The following is an 18,343-nucleotide window of genomic DNA, read 5'->3' as shown; positions in this document are numbered from 1 at the left end:
ATCCCACATGCCCCAGAGCGGCTAGGCCCGTGAGCCATGGCCGCTGAGCCTGCGCGTCCAAAGCCTGTGCTCTGCAACGGGAGAGGCCACAATAGTGAGAGGCCCGCGTACCGCAAAAAAAAAAAAAAAAAAAAAAAAACCAAAGACCAAAAGCCATGGGGGTGAGACTGGGAATGAATTCACCAAACTACAAGTGGATCAGAGTTTATTAAGTAGGGAGTGGTGAAGGTGCAGCACAACTAGAAGTATGCAACACTCAAACTGAACCGAACCTGAGATTCCTGAAAAAAATCTGTCGGTTACGCAATTGGCCACTTCTGCCCCCACTGATACAGGGGCTTGTCAGGGGAGATGAGGGAATAATGCCAGTGGCAGGACCGGTGGTTGCTCCTGGAGCTGGGAACGATCTCCGCGGAGCTTTCAAGGGCAGGCCACCGACTCAGGGTCGAGATTTCATAGTAGATGCAGCCAGACCCATCAAGATGGCTACGACCGTGAAGCCCTGGGCGGCGATTCGGGTGCGCATCATGAGCTGGGAGCGCTGGCTCTGACCCCGGTGGAAGCAGTAGAGGCCGTAGGTAAGGGCGGCCGCTGTGCCCAGGCAGCCTGAAGAGGCGACAAAGCAGGTGGGAAGCACCCTCCGCGCTTTGGGCTCCTGCCCCCAGGGTCAAAATCTCTAAACCGCAGCTGAGGAGAGGGGGGCATGGGGTGGAGCTGAGGTGGGAGGGGCTGGCCAAAGCGGGGGTCCTCCGTGTCAGAATCGGCCCCATCTCAGCGCCCCAATCCCGTCCAGCTCCTGCTCCAATCACCGCCCGGCCCCTCACCGCCCGGCCCCTTCGCTACATCTCTGGTCCACTCTCATTCCAGTCCCCCCTGGCGTCCCCGGTCCTCCCCGATTTCATTCCCCTCTACATCACTGTCTTCTTGGTCTACAGTACCTTTAGCGCCCGCTTGCTTACCTATGGGTACCATTGGGTTCTCGCGGGTCTTGCGAAGAAACTTTTCCTTGAAGCTTTCCGAAGTGCTGTATACACTGGGGCTAAAGCCCTCAATCACTGGGGGCTGCGATGGTTCAAAGGGTGCCTCCGGAGTGACGGGGCCAGGAGTCGCCATGTTTTAGGCTACAGCAGTAGAAGAAAATGCGGACGCTAAACCCCGCCTCCTGATGAGGTCATCAAAGAGGGCGGGGAAAAGGACTTTGCTCAGTGTTGTACGCAGGTGTAATCCCTCATGGCACTCTGGGAGTCGTAGTAATCGGTCTGCTGTCGCTGCGTGGAGGACTACATTTCCCCAAAGCCTGCGAAACCACGCGATCACTAGCCGGAAGGAGTCGCTACACGAGGTACTTGGAGTGAGAGGCACGGAGTCTGAGTTACCCGTGCTGGGGTCAGCGCGATGCCTAAAGCCAAGGGGAAGACCCGGAGGCAGAAGTTCGGTTATAATGTTAACCGGAAGCGTCTGAACCGGAATGCTCGACGGAAGGCAGCGCCGCGGATCGAATGGTGAGGGGACCAAGGTTCAGGAGGCAGGGCGCCTGGGGCGGGACAGCCGGCGAGATGATGGTTACGCGATCGCCCTCTCTTTTCCCGTAGCTCCCACATCCGACATGCCTGGGACCAGACCAAATCGGTGCGGCAGAACCTGGCCGATATGGGTTTGGCTATGGACCCCAACAGGGCAGTGCCCCTTCTTAAGAGAAAGGTAGTGACGTGGTAGGGTCCCGGCCCTTGCCCTCCACCTCCAGCTCCCCCCCGCCCCCCACTCCCGCCATACTTAGCTGGGTTTCAGAACTTAATCCTGTCTATTATTACCTCCCTCACGCCCTTCCTGGGTTTGCGACTTCCCCACAGCCAAGTCGGCCAGGCTGTACTGACTGTGGTTGAGGGTCCCTTCATATTCCCTCCCCCAGCACACATTGGACCTGGGTTGGAACTTCCCCTTTCCTTCTGCACTTACTTTTTTTCCTCTGAAATTAAACTGTTTGGGTCCCTTGGCATCTCAGCCATATTTTCCAGAGTTTATCTTTTTCTGCCCTTAACTTTTCTAATAAGGAGTTTGGAATCTTTACTTACTGTTCCTTACACCTTTCCTCAGTTATCCAGTCGTCCTTGGTCTGAGGCTTCCCTAGGGGTAGTTTTTCCCAGGGCTAATTTCTCCGGAATAATTCTTTTTCTGGACCCGCTCTCAAAAATAGCACCCCTTTTCACTCAGTAACTTCTTTCCTGCTTTATTTTAATTCATTGGCAGTTGTAAATCCTTGATGGTATATTATATTTGTATATTTGCTTATTGTCTGTGCCTCTTTCCGCCAACATAATCTCCTGGGGACAAGAATCTGTGTTCCATTCACTACTAAATCCTGTGCTGCTTAGGATGTGACTAGTGCTCAATAAATAGTCAACCTAATGAATGGGCTTGCTGATTGGATTTGTCCCATTGCCTTCAGACATGTTTCTTTTTATCCCTTCATGCCAGAAGAAAATGGTGCTACTGTTTCTTGAACAATTATGAAGCTATAGCCAAGCACCGTCAGCTTGCTCTTCTGCATAAGATGTCTGACATCTCTCCCTCACTGTAAAGTATAAAGTGCTTTCACGTGCATTGTTTCATTTGCTAACCGCACAGTTAAGTGAGGCAGGCAAGCGGTATTATGCCCATTTTATAGTTAGGCACAGAAAGATGAATTGCTTACTTGAGCCTCTTGGGAACCACAAAGCTTCCAGGGAGGGCATTAGTTCTTTTTGTCATCTATTCTTGCCTTTGTGGAGGGATCCTTGTGGGTAATGCAGCTGTGTTGGGACGGGCAGGAGCCTTTAGAATTTCCCCTCATCCAGGATCTTTTCCTGTGTCTCCTAATCTCACGGTCTGTGTTCTCTGCAGGTAAAGGCCCTGGAAGTGGACGTGGAGGAGGGGCCTAAGGAGCTCATGCGGAAGCCCTATGTGCTCAATGGTGGGTGTGGGCCACATTCCTCTAGGTCACCATCCTGCTCAGTTAGAGCTGGAAAGGACCCTCAGATGTTCTCATTTCACAGATAGAGAAACTGAGGTTCAGAGGGAAAAAGTGAGCTGTTCTAGGGCTCAGCTTGCAGAGTTAGGACTGTGTCCCGGCTGAGACATTTTCAGTCTACTGACTAAGCTCCAGTGTGTGAAGGGAGGTCAGAGATGTTCAGGGAGGATGTAACTAGTGCCTGAGAGGATAGAAGAGAAAACGGTAAGTCTCAGGCATACATTCAGCTTCTTATGAGATTAAGGATGAACCGATTTTTTTAAAGATTCCACCATGTAATCTTTCCAATGATAAATCCAATTTTATGTATATTAAGGCTATAGAGACTGAATATTAAAACAGAAGAGGGTAAATTCTGCAGGGAAGCAGGAATACTCTGGAATATTCTACCCATCCTTCCTCTTTCCTGTCTGTGGTTTTTAACAGTTCTCCTAAAGTTTAAAGTATCTGAATGACCAGACATTTGATGTAGAATTCTGTGAGTTCCCGTCTGTAGTCTATTTTAATGATTCTTGTAAGAGTTACTGACTGCACAGGACTGTATATACAAAATCGTGTGTACTCTCTGTAGTCAAAGCTTATCTTAAAAAGTTTTACTTTTAATTCTTTAATTAAAACAAAATTTAATTGTGGTTTAAAAGCACATAAAATTTACCATCTTAATCATTTTAAAATGTATAGCTCATTAGTGTTAAGTATATTCACATCGTCTTGCAACAGAACTCCAGAACTTTCATCTTGCACGACTGAAACTCTTTACTCATGAAACAATAATGCCCTGTTCCCCCCCCCACCCCGCAACCCATGGCAACCAAGTTAAAGATAATTTTGACGATAAGCAATTTTAGCACCTGACCCCGGATAAGATTTGACTACATTTCCATGAGGTAGCTATTTTTCTCCCTTCATAGATGAGGAATGGGGGAGTATTTACCTAGCTATTTTAGGTGTGAGGCCATTATTGGAGCTTGGCTTTTCCCCTCACAAAGTAGTAGATACACAAAGGAGTAGAGAGGTGCCTCAGGCCCCTAGTTCTTACAGCTCGAGTTCTCATTTATTCACACCTTTCCATTCCACGTATTGTTATTAACTCTTCAAGAAGTTCTCAGAGAGTTTTAGAGCTGGAAGGGAGCCCTGTCCTGTGGACAGGCACTGCATCTTCATCTCTGTCCCCAGGACCTGGCATTAAGTAGAGATTTTTAGTTTGGTGCCTTTCTTTCACCCATCTGAGGCCCAAAGAGTGGTGACTTGCCTTTCAGTTCATTGCTATACTGATAGATGCTTGTGCCCCAGGCAGAGCCTGGGACCTGAGGGGCTAAAAAGAAGTTTCTAGCACTGAATTTGCAGATGGAAATGCTCATCCGATGGTTGGTGTAGCAACTCTTGTGGCTTGGGATTGACTGAGCAGCTCAACTTGTGCAGGAAGCAAAGCCTCATTCCCTGTCTCTTGGCTTCTCTCAACCCAGACCTGGAGGCAGAAGCCAGCCTTCCAGAAAAGAAAGGAAATACGCTATCTCGGGATCTCATTGACTATGTTTGCTACATGGTGGAGAACCATGGGGAGGACTATAAGGTGAGTGGGCTTAGGCCTGGCAGGAGGAACCACTTGGGGCCCTTTGGGAAGGTACCCTGGACCATTCAGGGTCTGATATGCTTGGCTACTGCCTGTTTCCTGAGACTGAATGGAAACAGAGAGGAAAGAGAGACCCTAAGAAATGGATGCCATTGACAGAATGCTTATAATTGGATAGACTGAGTGGCCTGTGGTTCATATCACACTCATTAATATGTTTTGCTTGCATGGTATTTTTATTAATCAACTTGAACTACAGGTGACCCTTGAACAACTTGAGAGTTAATCTGTCTATATTTATAGTTGGTCCTCCAAGTCTCCGGTTCCTCGCATCTAGGGATTCAACCAACCATGGACCATGTAGTGCTGTAGTATTTACTACTGAAAAATATCCGTGTATAAGTCAACCCATGCAGTTCACATCTGTGTTGTTCAAGGGTTAACTGTAGTTGCCATTTTAATTATCGGAGGTTTCAAATAAAAGTCCTTATTTTTGGCTTCTCCTAAAAATTGAAAGATCTGGGTACATTGGACCCCCGTGCCCAGGTGGGATCAGTTGGCAATGGATGGAGAATGAGCTACTCAGTTGGTCCCAGTTCCTGCCTAGTCTCTGAGGGCATTTCCCCACATACACTATGGCTTTTAAGGTGAGGAATCTGAACCTCAGGGATGGGAAGTAGCTTGCCCAACTCAGGGCTAGGATTTGAACCTTGCCTGTCCAGCCTTCTTCAAGTGGCCCTTCTCCCTTCTTAGGCTATGGCCCGGGATGAGAAGAATTACTATCAAGATACCCCAAAACAGATTCGGAATAAGATCAACGTCTATAAGCGTTTTTACCCAGCGGAGTGGCAAGCCTTTGTCGATTCGTTGCAAAAGAATAAGATGGAGGTTGAGTGACTGGTTTACATCTGCCCCAGGTTGAGGCTTCCTCCTGGACCAGAAAAGCTGAGCCAGGGTTTAAGGCAAGGAGAGTTGTGCGGCTACAGATGAGTCTAGCGCACGCGCGCGCGCACACACACACACACACACACACACACACAAAATCTCTCTCACACTTCCCTTTGGGGAAGACACTGTCTCCCAGAGGCTTCAATTTATGTTCTTCTGGAGTCTCTGGGAAAAGCCAGAACCTGCTGTTTTCAGAGTGGGTGGTTTGTTTGAATATAGTCTGTGTACAATAAAATACAGTATTTTACTTCTCTGATGGTTTTGTATTTGCCCCTCCCAGCCAATCCCTGGGGCTGCCCCTGCAAAAACCTACTCAGTCAAGGTAAAGAGGCCATTCAGCCCTTTTTGCTCCATATTCACATGCCTTTCTAGGCACAGCCTCCCTCCTCTTCTCCCCTGTTCTGGTTCCACTGCTCTCTGCCTTGGTTTCCTGCATAGCAGTTCCACTAACGCTTCTACAGAAGCCGGCTGGGAACCCTGGGCTGCTTGGGAGGGGCTTCCAGTGCTTGCCTCGCCCCAGGCTGGGGGCTGGTGGACGGGTTCTCCATGGCCCTGGTCTGAGGCCAGCTGTGGCTCAAGGGCCAGAGGGTAAGGAGCTGTATAGCTGCTTCCTGGTCTGTCTTCAAGTGACCTGCCTTTGCTACTTGTCTTTCCTGAAGGGAGTCTGAGGCCCCCAAACTTGCTTTCTGAGACCGTCTGGGGACTGCTGAATACCACTGTGCTGTGTGCCAAGCACTGGGCTACACACTGCATGGCCATTCCCTGGGGCCAGGCCTGCCTAATTCGGTGGCACGGCTGGTATGTAGCAGGATCACAGACAAAGTGTGGGGTGGGTGCTGGGCATTTTCTTGTCTTGATACGTTATCCTCAGCTATTAATAATACAGAAAACCTGTTCCTAAGCTTTCTCCTTAAAGCACGTAAAATTTGTCTCTCCTCACTGCTCTTGAAAAGAAGGGCTTATGTTTTTACATAGAACATTTCACATAAAACCCTGTAAGGTTGTGTGGGATCCTCGTCTTGCAGGTAAAGAAACAGGCTTGAGAGGCGTTAACGTGGGGTTTGAAGTCAAGTCTGCACGATGACTAAGTCTAGACTTTCTCTTGCTGACCTTCTCTTTGGACCCTGAAGGCAGCCCACCTGTCCCACACCATTAAGGCAGGCTGGAAACTAGACAGAAACCACCCCCCATCAGATCCGGCCTGCTAGACTCCAGCAGTGACTGGCCATTGTGAACACCTCAAGCACAGCCTTTATGATTTGAGTCTGCAGCAGAGCTCCTGGGGGCCTCCGTGATTTGGCCTCCTAACTTCTGCCCTTCACAGCATTCCAAATTCAGGCCTTTGACCAGGCTGGGCCCTTAACCTTGTTTCTTCACCCAGTTCAGGTGCCAACTTTAGGAAGTCTTCCATACCACTTTCCTCTGCCCCCAGGCTGGAGTTCCCATGCCCCAGACTTCCTGTAGCAGTGCCTATCACAGTCATAACTACCTTTTAGTCTGGCTGACATTCTCTACCAGACTGGGCTTGAGTGCAGGGACCTTGTCTGGGAATCCCAGAGCCCAGCCCAAGGCAGGTACTGGGGGAATGCTTGTGGAATGGCGCCGCCTGCATTCTGACCTCTGGCATGGAGGCACTCAAAAGATGTTCTTGCTCCCATTTCCACGCCTAGCTTTGGCCCCGACAGCTAGAACTCCTCCCAAGAAAGGGTTTGGGTTCCTCCCCAAAAGTACTGAATTAGGCCAAAGCTGATGTTCCTTAACCCCCCCACCCCTACGTGGACTGAAGAGCCAGGGAACTGGAACTTGCTGTTTGACACGTTGTGTCACAGGAAGTGTTATGGGACCACACTCCATAGCTGCCCCTCACTGGAACTATAAGCACCAAGCACACGTTCCTCAAAATCAGAATTTACGTGAAACCATATCCAAATTTTTTGCGTTTATTGTATACCTTAAACAGCCACCAACACTCCGTTTTATGCAGTTCGTGGGTCCGTGTTCACAGGGCATGGGCTGGGACAGCAAGGCTCCTTTACTTCAGATCTTTGATGGCAATCTTCCCCTTGTCCCTTAATAGGCCCACCTCCTGGAGGCAGCAGGAAAACTTGGAGGTGCCCCTTTTCAGTTACTAGAAAGGACTTAGAGGATGTGGGAGCACACAGCAAAAATGAGAGGCAGACTGCTCAGACTGCCCAGGTCTGAGGTCTGGGGCAGGATGAGGACGACGATGGACACCACAGGCGAGTTTTAGCAGCTGGTTCAAGATGCTGGCAGTTGATACTAAACTAGCATAAGAACAAAATGTTTCTTTCCCAAAGGCAAGTGGAAACATTATTTTGGAGAACCTGGGGTTTCATTCAGACAGGCTAGAGTTGTGAGATTTCTCATTAGCATTTCTCTGTGGAGGATCGGGAGGCCAGGATGGACCAACTTCACCTCCTCCCCAGTCTTTACAGCTGGATACCAATGTGTCAGTGCAAGCTTGCAACAGGCAGTTCTGGGCGCCAAGAAGTGCCAGAGGAGGCTTCTTAGAATAGGCGGCCAGTCCAAGGTGATGGTCCCAGCAGCCTCAGGATCCCTCTTGCCCAGACCATCCACATGTCCAAGCTCTGGGCCAGGCTGGCCTCTCTTCAGAGGGATAGCAGCAGGTCAGAAGCCATGGTTTCATTTAAATAACTCTTAAGAACAGAAGCCCCTAGAGCCAGGGTAAGTGATCCAGGCACAGGTTCAACCAGCAAGTAGGTGCAGAAACTTCCTTCCCGTGTGAAGTGGGCACTGTATTGTCTTCATTAGAATATGAGAGCTGCCCAGCCATTCACTCCCTATTCCCAAGCTCAGGTAGAGTCAGGGCAGTAGGGGGAACACAGCGTCACCCAGACTAGTCAGGAACCTCACTTTGAGATGAACAGCTCCAGGTAATGACTGGTTCCCTAAAGCAGTCATCTGGGCTCCAGAACCAAAGTCACATTCAGGAACAACTAGGTAAGAGCACCACAAGGCCAGGCAGTTAGCTGTTCATAAGAAAGGCCTTTCCCCCACTTTGCCCAATCTGGTCCTGGTAGGAACTGGAGCAGATGAGTACTGTTTGCCACCCAGCCAGGGCAGGCCAGCAGCTCCACACGTGAGGCACAGCCACAGGCCAAAAGAATGTCTATACACTCTGTGCAAGTACCAGGGACCTTCAGTGCTCCTCAGTGGTGTCTTCTGGTGTGCCACTGGGACCTGTCAGTTCTGAGAGTGGTCTTTGAAAGTTGCTAAAGTACATATAAACTCTAGCCAAGTTCACCTCCCCACAGTGGGGACTTTAAAAACCTTACTACATAGTGATACTCATTAGACCAAAGGCAGATCTTAATTAGTAGAAAAGGGTGCCCCCCTCAACAATGCTGGCTCCAAAGGTAACTTTTAAGTACTAGAGGACAAGGTGGAGTTCATAGAACAGAGAAGTAAAGTCTCTCAACCTTCTAATGGTGAAATGAAAAGTGTCAGCAGAGCTTCAAAGTCTACTCTAAAACCCAAGTCATTCCCGAAATATTTAAAATAAAATCATTCAAATCACTTCTTAAAGCAGAAAGTTAATCAGAATTTCAAAGAAAGTGATTCTATTTTGAGACATCTACAGCCCACCTTCCTGGCCTGCCCCTTTTGCACCGGTCAAATGAAACAAAGGCACATAATCTCTATTCTCAATTAAAAAGCAAACTGAGTTGGATATCTCCTTGAAAAAAAGGCCCATTTGTGGAGATGACAGTTCAGTGGCCCCTGACAGACAAAAGACTCCTTTTGTCTGCACTAAAGAGAAGTGTCAATCCAGAGACAGTCCTTAAACTGGCTGATCACTGGAAACAGGAGAATCGTGGAATGTGTACTGGAGAGGACAGCAGAAATTCCGTCCAACTTTGCCTTAGCTGGGCAATCAGCAGGTCTAGAAAGGCTGAGTGATGTACCCAAGGCTACCCTGTTGGTTGGTCTGCTGATTCTCATTTCTTTTTATTTGGGTAACTATGATGAAATTGCCTCTCCCAGAGTCATGTTACCTACACAGACTTTGTGTCCCTTTGACTACTGGGCCAAGTGGTGGAGTTCAAGTTCATATGGACCATTGTGAAGTATTATGACATCAATGACAGCCACAGAGGGTCAGGGGAGTGCGAGCTCTGTCTCCACTGACACATGTAGCTTACCACACTGTCATTCATGATTCCAGTTATTTTCCTCAACGATCCAAATTTTCCATGACAATCATCTGGGGGTTTTAATAACAGCACCTAGAAACAGAGCCTAAACTTTGGCCTGTTCCTTTTATAAATAAATAAATAAATAAATGCAGTTTGGAGGGCAACGTCCCGCTCCACTGACAGTCTTCTTCCCAGGAACACAGGCAGGCTCCTTCCTTCCCCAGACTTATGTAAACATGGGCATTGGCACAGTTAGTGTAAGAGCAGCAGCTTCTGTCTCCAGATTTTGGTGGGGTGGGGGGCTGGGGGAAGCTTTCAATTTTTCTGATTAGCGGGTGAATACCACTTACTCTGTAGTCAAGAGGCTGGTGGGCCAGGCCTCAACCTCGGGGAAGCAGGGAGGTTTCAGAAAGCTCCTTGCTAGGATCTCTAGGTTCGTCCTTGAGCTTCTTATCTTCATGGCTGGGAAATACATCTCCAAGTTAGAAAAAAAACATAGAAATCACTTCTCTTTAAAAAGGATGGCCCTGGGGCCAGAGAGGGAGGGATTGCACAAGGCCATGAGCCAGCTGGGGTTGGAGGATAATGCAGGAGTGGGGGTCTGAGCTCACAGCGTACTGCCCAGAACCTGCCCACATTAGAGGGGTGTGAAGTCACCAGGAGGGAATGGTCTAGACTGGGCATACTTCGGACACCTACAATGGTCCTCAACCACTGGGACATATAGGGCGGGGAGAACTAAGCCTGCTGAGCAGCTCACTGTACAGGTCAGAGGACGAGGCTGCCTTCCCTGGTGAAAGTGGGATTCACTCCCAGCCCAGAATGGGCAAGACACCATTCTCTCCCACCCTCAGCCTCACCCATCTCCCTGCTTCAGCCTCATGGCTAGCTCACCAAGGCTTCCATATGGTTCCTGGCCTTGCCCAGGCCCTGCTCTTGAGAGGGCGAGGAGGGGAGAAGGGAAGTGCTGCCACATAGCCTGTGCCCCAGGCCCCGGCTGGGGATGAAGAAGCAGGAGGAGCAGAACTGGGGTCCCAGGGCTGGCTGGTGAGCAGGTGGGTACCAGCCTAGGAGAGAAGCTCCAGGAGCAGTCTCCAGATGTGCACGGTGCCAGGATTTTCAAAGCCGGCTCCTGCAGGGGCAATGCTGGCTGCCAAGAGGAAGACTTCCCGCTGGTTATCGACAGCCTGAAGGCCCAGCTCCTGCTGCAGCTCCACCACACTCACGGCCTCGCTCAGGTCCTGGGATGAAACAGAGATGTCAGGCGGGACTGACAGTGTTTCCCAACAACCCACCCTTGTCATCTATGAAATAAACTGTTCTTCGGCTCCCTGGGGGAACACTGGGGCCTAAGTTCTCTCACGGCCACTTGGTCTAAACTCTCTTCCTCATCTCTGACTTTCTTGGTATCAATCTCTTTCCACCCCGTCATTCTTACCCACAGCCACTGTGCTAAGAAAGAGCACTTCCTCTAAGTCAGGCATTGTGATAGGCACTTAATCTTACTTAATTCTCACAGTCCACACTTAACGGATGAGGAAATAAGCTCAGGGAGGTGAAGTCATTTAGCCAATGAAACAGTGATAAGTGGCAGAGCCAGGTTTCAAACTCAGGTTGGCTTGATAACCAAGTTTATAACCTTTATAGGAATCCTAGCTGAGTTTCCTAAACTTAATGGTGGAGAGAGAGATCTTACAGTAAGGTCACTTCCAGACAAGGGCCTTACCTTCCCTAGACTTCTAGAAACCCAGTGACAAGAAAAAGAAGCCACTACACAACATGGCTGGTGATGGTACATTTTAATTTCAAGCCTAGCCCAAGATTAAAATGATTCTTCTTGGAGCAATTCATAAGAGTGCTGGGACCTCAGGTTCAAAATCACTATAAATTATAGTTTATATACAAGATGATGATGTGATTCACTGTCCAAACTGGCGTACTTCTTTTTATTTTAATTAATTAATTTATTTTAACGTCTTTATTGGAGTCTAATTGCTTTACAATGTTGTGTTAGTTTCTGCTTTGTAACAAAGTGAATCAGCTATACATATACATATATACCCATATCCCCTCCCTCTTGCATCTCCCTCTCACCGTCCCTATCCCACCCCTCTAGGTGGACACAAAGCACTGAACTGATCTCCCTGTGCTATGCAGCTGCTTCCCACTAGCTATTTTACATTTGACCCCTCTAGGCAGTCACAAAGCACCGAGCACCAAGCTGATCTCCCTGTGCTATGCAGCTGCTTCCCACTAGCTAGCTATTTTACATTTGGTAATGTATATATGTCACTGCTACTCTCTCACTTTGTCCCAGCTTACCCTTCCCCCTCCCCATGTCAAACTGGGGTACTTCAGAGACTCAAAGTAGGTAGTATTAATAGTTATACGAGAGCAACAGGCATAAATGGGGGCTGTCCCAGGCAGACCAGGACATATGGTTACCCTATTTATAAATGACGGTCAAGTATTTCCTGATAGGCAGAGGGAATTTGAGGTCAAAAATGGACAGCCTCTCTCCAAGCCAGGCTGGAAACATGCCCCACAGCTATCAGGACCATGGGCACAGGCCACATGAAATATGACAGGACTCTATACTGTGGCAGAGAATGGCATCTTAAGTGTGTGATGCCGAGAGTTGCTCGGCCAGGAGAGGTAGAGTGAAGAGCAGGAACTTTGAGGAAGATCTAAGCTCAACTCCTGGCTTTGCCACATACCAGCTGTAACTTTGGGCTAACAGCAAGGCCTATAGTGGGGTTTTTGTAAGGCTGGAGTGAGGTCACGATTACCAGGTGCTTAGCATGCTGTAAGCACACAATAAATGTTAGTTCTTCTTCTTATTTAATCTGTTCAACTTCTTATCACTTCCTAGCTATAGCTCTCTGATCTAGAGTCAGAAATCATATGGACATAGAAGAGTGGAAAAGGTGCAGGTTTTGGAGTTAAGACATTCCAATTTTACTATTTTCAAGGCGTACAAAATTTCTCTGAGCTTCAGATTCCCCATCTGTAAAATGGAAAGAGTATCCCATATCTTGCAGGGTGAACAGAAGCATAATATGAAATGTTATTTGAAACCACACCTGGGAAATAGTGGACACTTAATAATAATTTTTCTCATTTCTCTAGGATGACAAATGACAGGCAAAGAGGAAGGCAGAGAGAGGATGCGGATTAGGAATGGGAAAAGAGTACAGGTAGCAGAGGTGGGGGACAGTTTCTCAGCTAAGCGTTGCAGGTCATGGGCCTGGGCCCGAATACCTCTCCAGTGCTCCCTGCCCCTGCTCAGGCATCTGTGGACCAAGCCCGCCTGGCCTGAGCCAGCCTCCCATGGCCCTCACCTGCTTGTTGGCCACGATGACGACAGGCAGGTCAGGGTCCTTGTCCAGTAGCTTGTGCAGCTCCTGTCGGGCCCAGGGCAACCGCAGCCGGTCAGCCGAGTCCACCATGAACACCAGCACGTCCACTTCATTCACAAACTCCTTCCAGTAGAAACGCAGATTCTGGCTGCCACCGACTGAGGAGAGGCCAGGGGCCAGCTCAGAGCCTCCCTAGGCCCTGGCTCGCTACATATAGCCTGACCCCACCCCACTTCCTGCCTTCCAAGGCTCCACTGGCCAGGAGCAAGGGTAAGTCCACAGGTTCCAGAGCCAATCAGACCTGGGTTTAGCTCCAGCTCTGACAACTAGGTCGCCCTGCGCAGGTCGCTACCTCCAAGCATCAGTCTCCTCCTCACTGAACTTACCTAACAGGTTGCAGCAAGACCCAAAGGTACCACATGCAATGCACCTTTCACAGGACTGGTGTATACTATATGCTCAATAAATAGTACTCTGGTTCTTTCTCCTGGGCTGCCTTGCCTCCTCCCAAATCCTAGCTTCCTCCTGGGTCAGTGGCAGCTGTGGTCAGCAGCCAGGACTCCCTGCCCTGCCTGTGCACAGCCATTCTCCATTTGGCTTCTCTTGTTCAGTCTAGTCGCCCCATTTTCTTTCCTTGGAAACACCATACTCAATAGTGTCACCAAGTGGCTGCCCAAGTAGCACCCCCAACCTGGGTTATTCCTGTTCCCCTCTGTCCCTCTGCAAAGTCCCCACTGGTCATCCTGCATCCTAGTGTTTCTGGTTATACTTCTGACACTTGTGGGCTCTAAGCTCTTTGAGAGTTAGAGCTATTTATCTCTGGATCCCCCCAAAGCCCTCAGCACAATGCCTGGCACATAGCAGGCACTCAACAAGTATATACTGAGTGCTTACTAGGTGCCAAGCACTGATCTGGGTGCTGGAGATACAGAGGTGAGCAAGGCAGGCAGGGGCCCTGCTCTCAAGGAGCTCCCTCCGTAACCAGAAACAACACAGCAGTAACACATAAACACATTCCACAAAGGAAGGAAGTAAAACAGAAAAAGTGAAAGGGGTGGGGTGAGGTGGTTGTATGTGCTGGTGGCTTTGGACTGGTTGGTCTGGGAAGGTGGTCTAAGGAGGCAGCATGTGAGCTGAGTCTGGGATGACGAGAAGGAGCTAGTCATGAGATGAGGCAGAGAGAAGCAGAGCAAGATCCATGTGTTTGAGAAACAGAAGGCTGAGGCACCGCCAGAAGGGGAGAGGAAGAAGCCATGACCAGCAAGGCTGCCCAGGGCTGGACCACACAGGGCCTGTAAAGCCACAGTGAGTCTGTGGGGAGCCCCTGAAGCATTTTAAGCAAGAATGACATGATCTGATACGGGTTTCTGAAAGATACCTATGGCCAACATTGAGGACAGAAGTGGAAGCTGGAAGACCAGCAAGGAGACTGTTGTAGTCCTGACAGGTGACCATGGCTTGGACCAATTAGGCAGAGATGGAGGTGGGGAGAAGTGAACAGACGCAGACTCGACTGGAGGATAAAGCTGACAGAACTAGCTAATAAAATGGATATAGGAGGTGTGGGGAAGGCAAAAGTCGTCAAAAATGCACAAATTGCTCACTCTCAGCTGGGCTGCAGGCCAGGCACTGTAGGAGACCACAGTGAAGTGTGTGCTGTGGGAGGGGAAAGCCCCAGGACTTGAATGGGAGATCTGGGTTTGAATCCAGGTTGGGTGACCTTACTGAGCCTGGGATGTTAACAGGGCAGACCCCTGGGTAACATGAAAACACCAAACCCCTTCTTCCAAGGTGAAGGGAGGGGGATACTGTCTCTGCCAGACAGAGTGGGCCTTAAGTGCAGAACCCCCACTTGAATTTTCTGTGTCCCTGGCACAAGAGATGGAGACAGGGAAAGCCTGTTGAAAGGACTAAATCTCAGGTGAATGTCAACGTTTGCTACAGTCAGGGAGAAAAGATGTAGCCAGGGCAGGCTAGCAGGCAAGGCCCTGAGACCAGAGGAACTGGACCCATTCAGGCCAAAAGCCAGGTCCTCAGAGTCTGATCCCACCACTTTAGGACTTAACTAAACCCACCTAGTCTTTATGGTCTGAGTCCTTTGGCTGGCAGGAAGGCTACCTGTCCATCCCCACTGAGTCTGTGGCTGGACACAGGTGGTTAAGTACTGCTGCGCTCTCAATACCCTCTCTCCCATCCTCTCCTGGGATCCCAAGAGGCCTAACACTGAGGGCAGGAGGATGCTCAGACCCTCTCCGATCACTCACTCAACAAGCTCTCCCAGGTACCTGATTGGGGCTGGGCCCTAGAGGCCAGAGCTGGAGCGGATTTATCGGTGCCCCAGATGCCTAGTCAGGGACACAGGGTGGTATGTGGCAAACACTGCAGCAGGAGGAGCTCTTAATCTAGCCTATAGGGGTCAGAGAAGGCTTCAGAGGGATATCATGCTTGACTTAAATCTTGAAGGATGACCAGCAGTTTAACAAGGGAAGAAGGGCTTTCCGGACTGGGGGAACAGTGTGCATGCAAAGCACAGAAGATTAGAAAAAAAACAGCAAGCACCCTTCAGAAACAAGCACTGCAAATGGTGCTTAACATCGAGAGCCCAGAGCCAGATAGTCTGCATTAGCTGACCGGCAAGCTGCGTGCGCTTGGATAAATTATTTTACTGGGCCTCAATAAATAAAAAAAAAATTATTTTTCTGGGCCTCCTTTCCTCACATATAATGAAGGTGGTAACTGTTTCCGGTTTTATGGAGTTGTTGGGAGGGTTTTTTAAGTGATGTCTGTCAAGGGCTTGGCATACTGGAAACTTTAGTTGTTAGTATCTCAGTTTTAGGCATGTGGGCTGCAGTAAGGGTGAGGGACAGGGGTCGACCAAGCCAGAGTACAGAGCTTGGACTATATCCTGTGTCGCAGGGAAGCGTGGGAAGGACTTTCTACAGGGGCGTGTCCTGCTTAGATAAAAAGCCACAGCTTGGGTCCAGCTGAGATGATGGGGAGACAGCAGGAGACACGGAGGGAGGGTCTGCTCACTCTCCAGCAGGTCCACCTCGAAGTTCTTGGTGGGCAGCCGCACGGAGTTGAAGCCCCAGGTGGGGATGTGGCCTTCCAGCGGTGGCTTCCCGGCCAGAACGCGCAGGAACGTGCTCTTCCCAGAGCCATCCAGCCCCAGCACCAGCACCTCGCGCTGCTCCAACTCCTCCAACGCCGGCTCCTCGTCCGCTTCGTCCTCGGGCTGTGGGGTACGGGTCAGGCTGCGGTTGGCACCCTCCCGCCTGACCCTTCCCCATAGAAGACCGGAGGCCCAAAGCGCCCATCCCCGCCCTGCCGCCGTTAAAGGGGCAGCCAGGCCCGCTCTGCTGCAAAGGGACTAGCGGGGCCTATGGAGTCCTGAGTCTCAAGACCCGTTCTTCAGGTTTTTCCTGAGTGACCTCGGGCAAATTCCTACCCCTCGCGGAGCGTCAACCTCCTCAGACTGACAATCCCCACATCCCACAGCGAAAGGAACAACCGAGTCGGGGTAACGCGCAAATGAACCGCGCGGGCTGGGTAAGGGGGCGGAGGGCCTCTCCCGGCATCCTCCGGCCCGCGCGCACTGCGCAGGCGCCGGGCGGGCGAGGGCTGGGCCCGGCGCGGGCCCGGCGCGGGCCCGCCAGGCTCCGGCTGCCCGGAGGAAGCCCTAGGCCTACGCCGGCGCATCATAGCACACTCCCCCAAACGCCCACCCGTTCCTCGGTTCCGGGACTCCCGGCCGCCCGACGCGCGTCCACCCGCGCGAGGCCTGCGGCGTCAAGCTCCCGCCCCGCAGGGCGGCGGTCACACCCCTCGGCTGCGCGCGCGGAGGCGCAGAACCCCTCCAGGTACTCACGTCCCATTCGTCCCACTCCGGAAGGCAGGCAGGCTCCGTGCCCCACCAGGCTTCGCCTCCGTCCCAGCGCCGCTCCCGTCCGCGGCCGAAGTAGGTCTTCCAGAGGATGAAGATCACCGAACCGAGCACGGCCGCCGCGCCACCCAGCGCCAGCACCAACGGGCTTAGCGGCCGCGGCGCCATCGGGCCGGGCGAGGGGCGCGGGTACCGGCTGCACAGGCCGAGCCAGCCGGCCTGCCGAAGATGGCCCCGCTGCGAACTGCCTCGGCCGCGCCCACCCACCCAACCGAGACCCGCACTACAAGCCCCACAATGCACCGCCGCTGTCGCGACAGGCCGTCCGCGCCCTGGCGGCTGGAGTGGGGGCGCTGGCCGGAGCGCGGGGACCTCCTGCCTACTCTGCAAGGTGCGATGTGGAGCGAGAGGCTGTGTCTGGGCAGGACAAGAGGCGGTGATACTGGCATCTACCGAGCACTTGCTGTGTGCCAAGGGGTTAGCTCACAGCTGTTCTAGGTTACCCCTTAAAACAGTGCCTCTTAGAAGGGAAAACCGAGGCCCAAGCCACACCGTAGTGCTTTGGTGAAGCCTGCATTCAAACCCAGGCGATCTGTTTCCTGCATCCCTCAAGATCTCGGAAAGGAATTCTATGGGATGGCAGGTTATGGAGTGCAGAAACAGGACTGGAACCCAGGTCCACGACTGTTAGTACGCCCTACCCTGCCTTGGCTGCTGCCTGGTTCCCAGGGGTTCTGCTCTCTTGTGGTCTCTTGGCATCCTGATGAAGCAGGCAGGTCCAGGAGTCTGTTTAGACCTGACCACTTTGTCCTCCGTGACCCCCAGTGACTGCCAAAGTTTCCAGATGTAACACAAGGAGGAAAAGCAGGAGAAACGGGCCTGGGCACTTAAGAGGAGGACCCTGTGAGGAGAATGTAAACCACCTCAAGCCATCTTATACAACAGGGAGGACTCTAGGCTTTTTTCTAGTCATCCCCCGGTATGCTCAGATCTCTCCTGTTTCCTCTGACTTTGGTTGCTACCTCTCCTTTCCATTTTAGCCCTGCATTTACTATTCTTTGACCCACCCACCCAGAGAAGCTGTTCTCACCAGGGTCTCTAACAAACCACTTGTTGGTAAATCCCTTAGTGGCATCTAGTTCTTATCTTGCTTGACCTCCTGGCACCATTTAACACCGTTAAATCTTTTTTTTTTTTTTTTTTCAGTACGCGGACCTCTCACTATTGTGGCCTCTCCCGTTGCGGGGCACAGCCTCCGGACGCGCAGGCTCAGCGGCCATGGCTCACGGGCCCAGCCGCTCCGCGGCATGTGGGGCCTTCCCGGATCGGGGCGTGAACCCGTGTACCCTGCATCGCCAGGCGGACTCTCAACCACTGCGCCACAAGAGAAGCCCT

At 51.1% G+C, this 18,343-nt stretch overlaps 3 protein-coding genes across 3 annotated transcripts; 1 reads left to right on the top strand and 2 right to left on the bottom strand.

Moving 5' to 3' along the window:
• Positions 1-439: 439 nt before the first annotated feature.
• HIGD2A (HIG1 hypoxia inducible domain family member 2A) lies at positions 440-1,150 on the bottom strand. Its single transcript, XM_065875394.1, has 2 exons — positions 960-1,150; positions 440-606 (listed from the first exon to the last, which is right to left on the bottom strand). Exons 1-2 carry the CDS (start codon positions 1,111-1,113, stop codon positions 440-442), a joined length of 321 nt encoding a protein of 106 aa, XP_065731466.1. The 5' UTR covers positions 1,114-1,150.
• Positions 1,151-1,334: 184 nt separating this feature from the next.
• NOP16 (NOP16 nucleolar protein) lies at positions 1,335-5,775 on the top strand. Its single transcript, XM_065874588.1, has 5 exons — positions 1,335-1,502; positions 1,593-1,701; positions 2,881-2,950; positions 4,474-4,580; positions 5,334-5,775. The coding sequence occupies exons 1-5, from the start codon at positions 1,396-1,398 to the stop codon at positions 5,475-5,477; spliced, it is 537 nt and encodes a 178-aa protein (XP_065730660.1). The 5' UTR covers positions 1,335-1,395; the 3' UTR covers positions 5,478-5,775.
• Positions 5,776-10,002: 4,227 nt separating this feature from the next.
• Positions 10,003-17,171, bottom strand: ARL10 (ADP ribosylation factor like GTPase 10). Its single transcript, XM_065875073.1, has 4 exons — positions 16,934-17,171; positions 16,099-16,300; positions 13,048-13,223; positions 10,003-10,947 (listed from the first exon to the last, which is right to left on the bottom strand). The coding sequence occupies exons 1-4, from the start codon at positions 17,114-17,116 to the stop codon at positions 10,774-10,776; spliced, it is 735 nt and encodes a 244-aa protein (XP_065731145.1). The 5' UTR covers positions 17,117-17,171; the 3' UTR covers positions 10,003-10,773.
• Between the last annotated feature and the right edge of the window lie 1,172 nt (positions 17,172-18,343).

Source organism: Phocoena phocoena, chromosome 3 (genome assembly GCF_963924675.1).
Source record: "Phocoena phocoena chromosome 3, mPhoPho1.1, whole genome shotgun sequence".
Classification (NCBI taxonomy): domain Eukaryota; kingdom Metazoa; phylum Chordata; class Mammalia; order Artiodactyla; family Phocoenidae; genus Phocoena; species Phocoena phocoena.
Note: the sequence above shows the minus strand (reverse complement) of the source record. Positions and strands in the feature narration are given on the sequence as shown.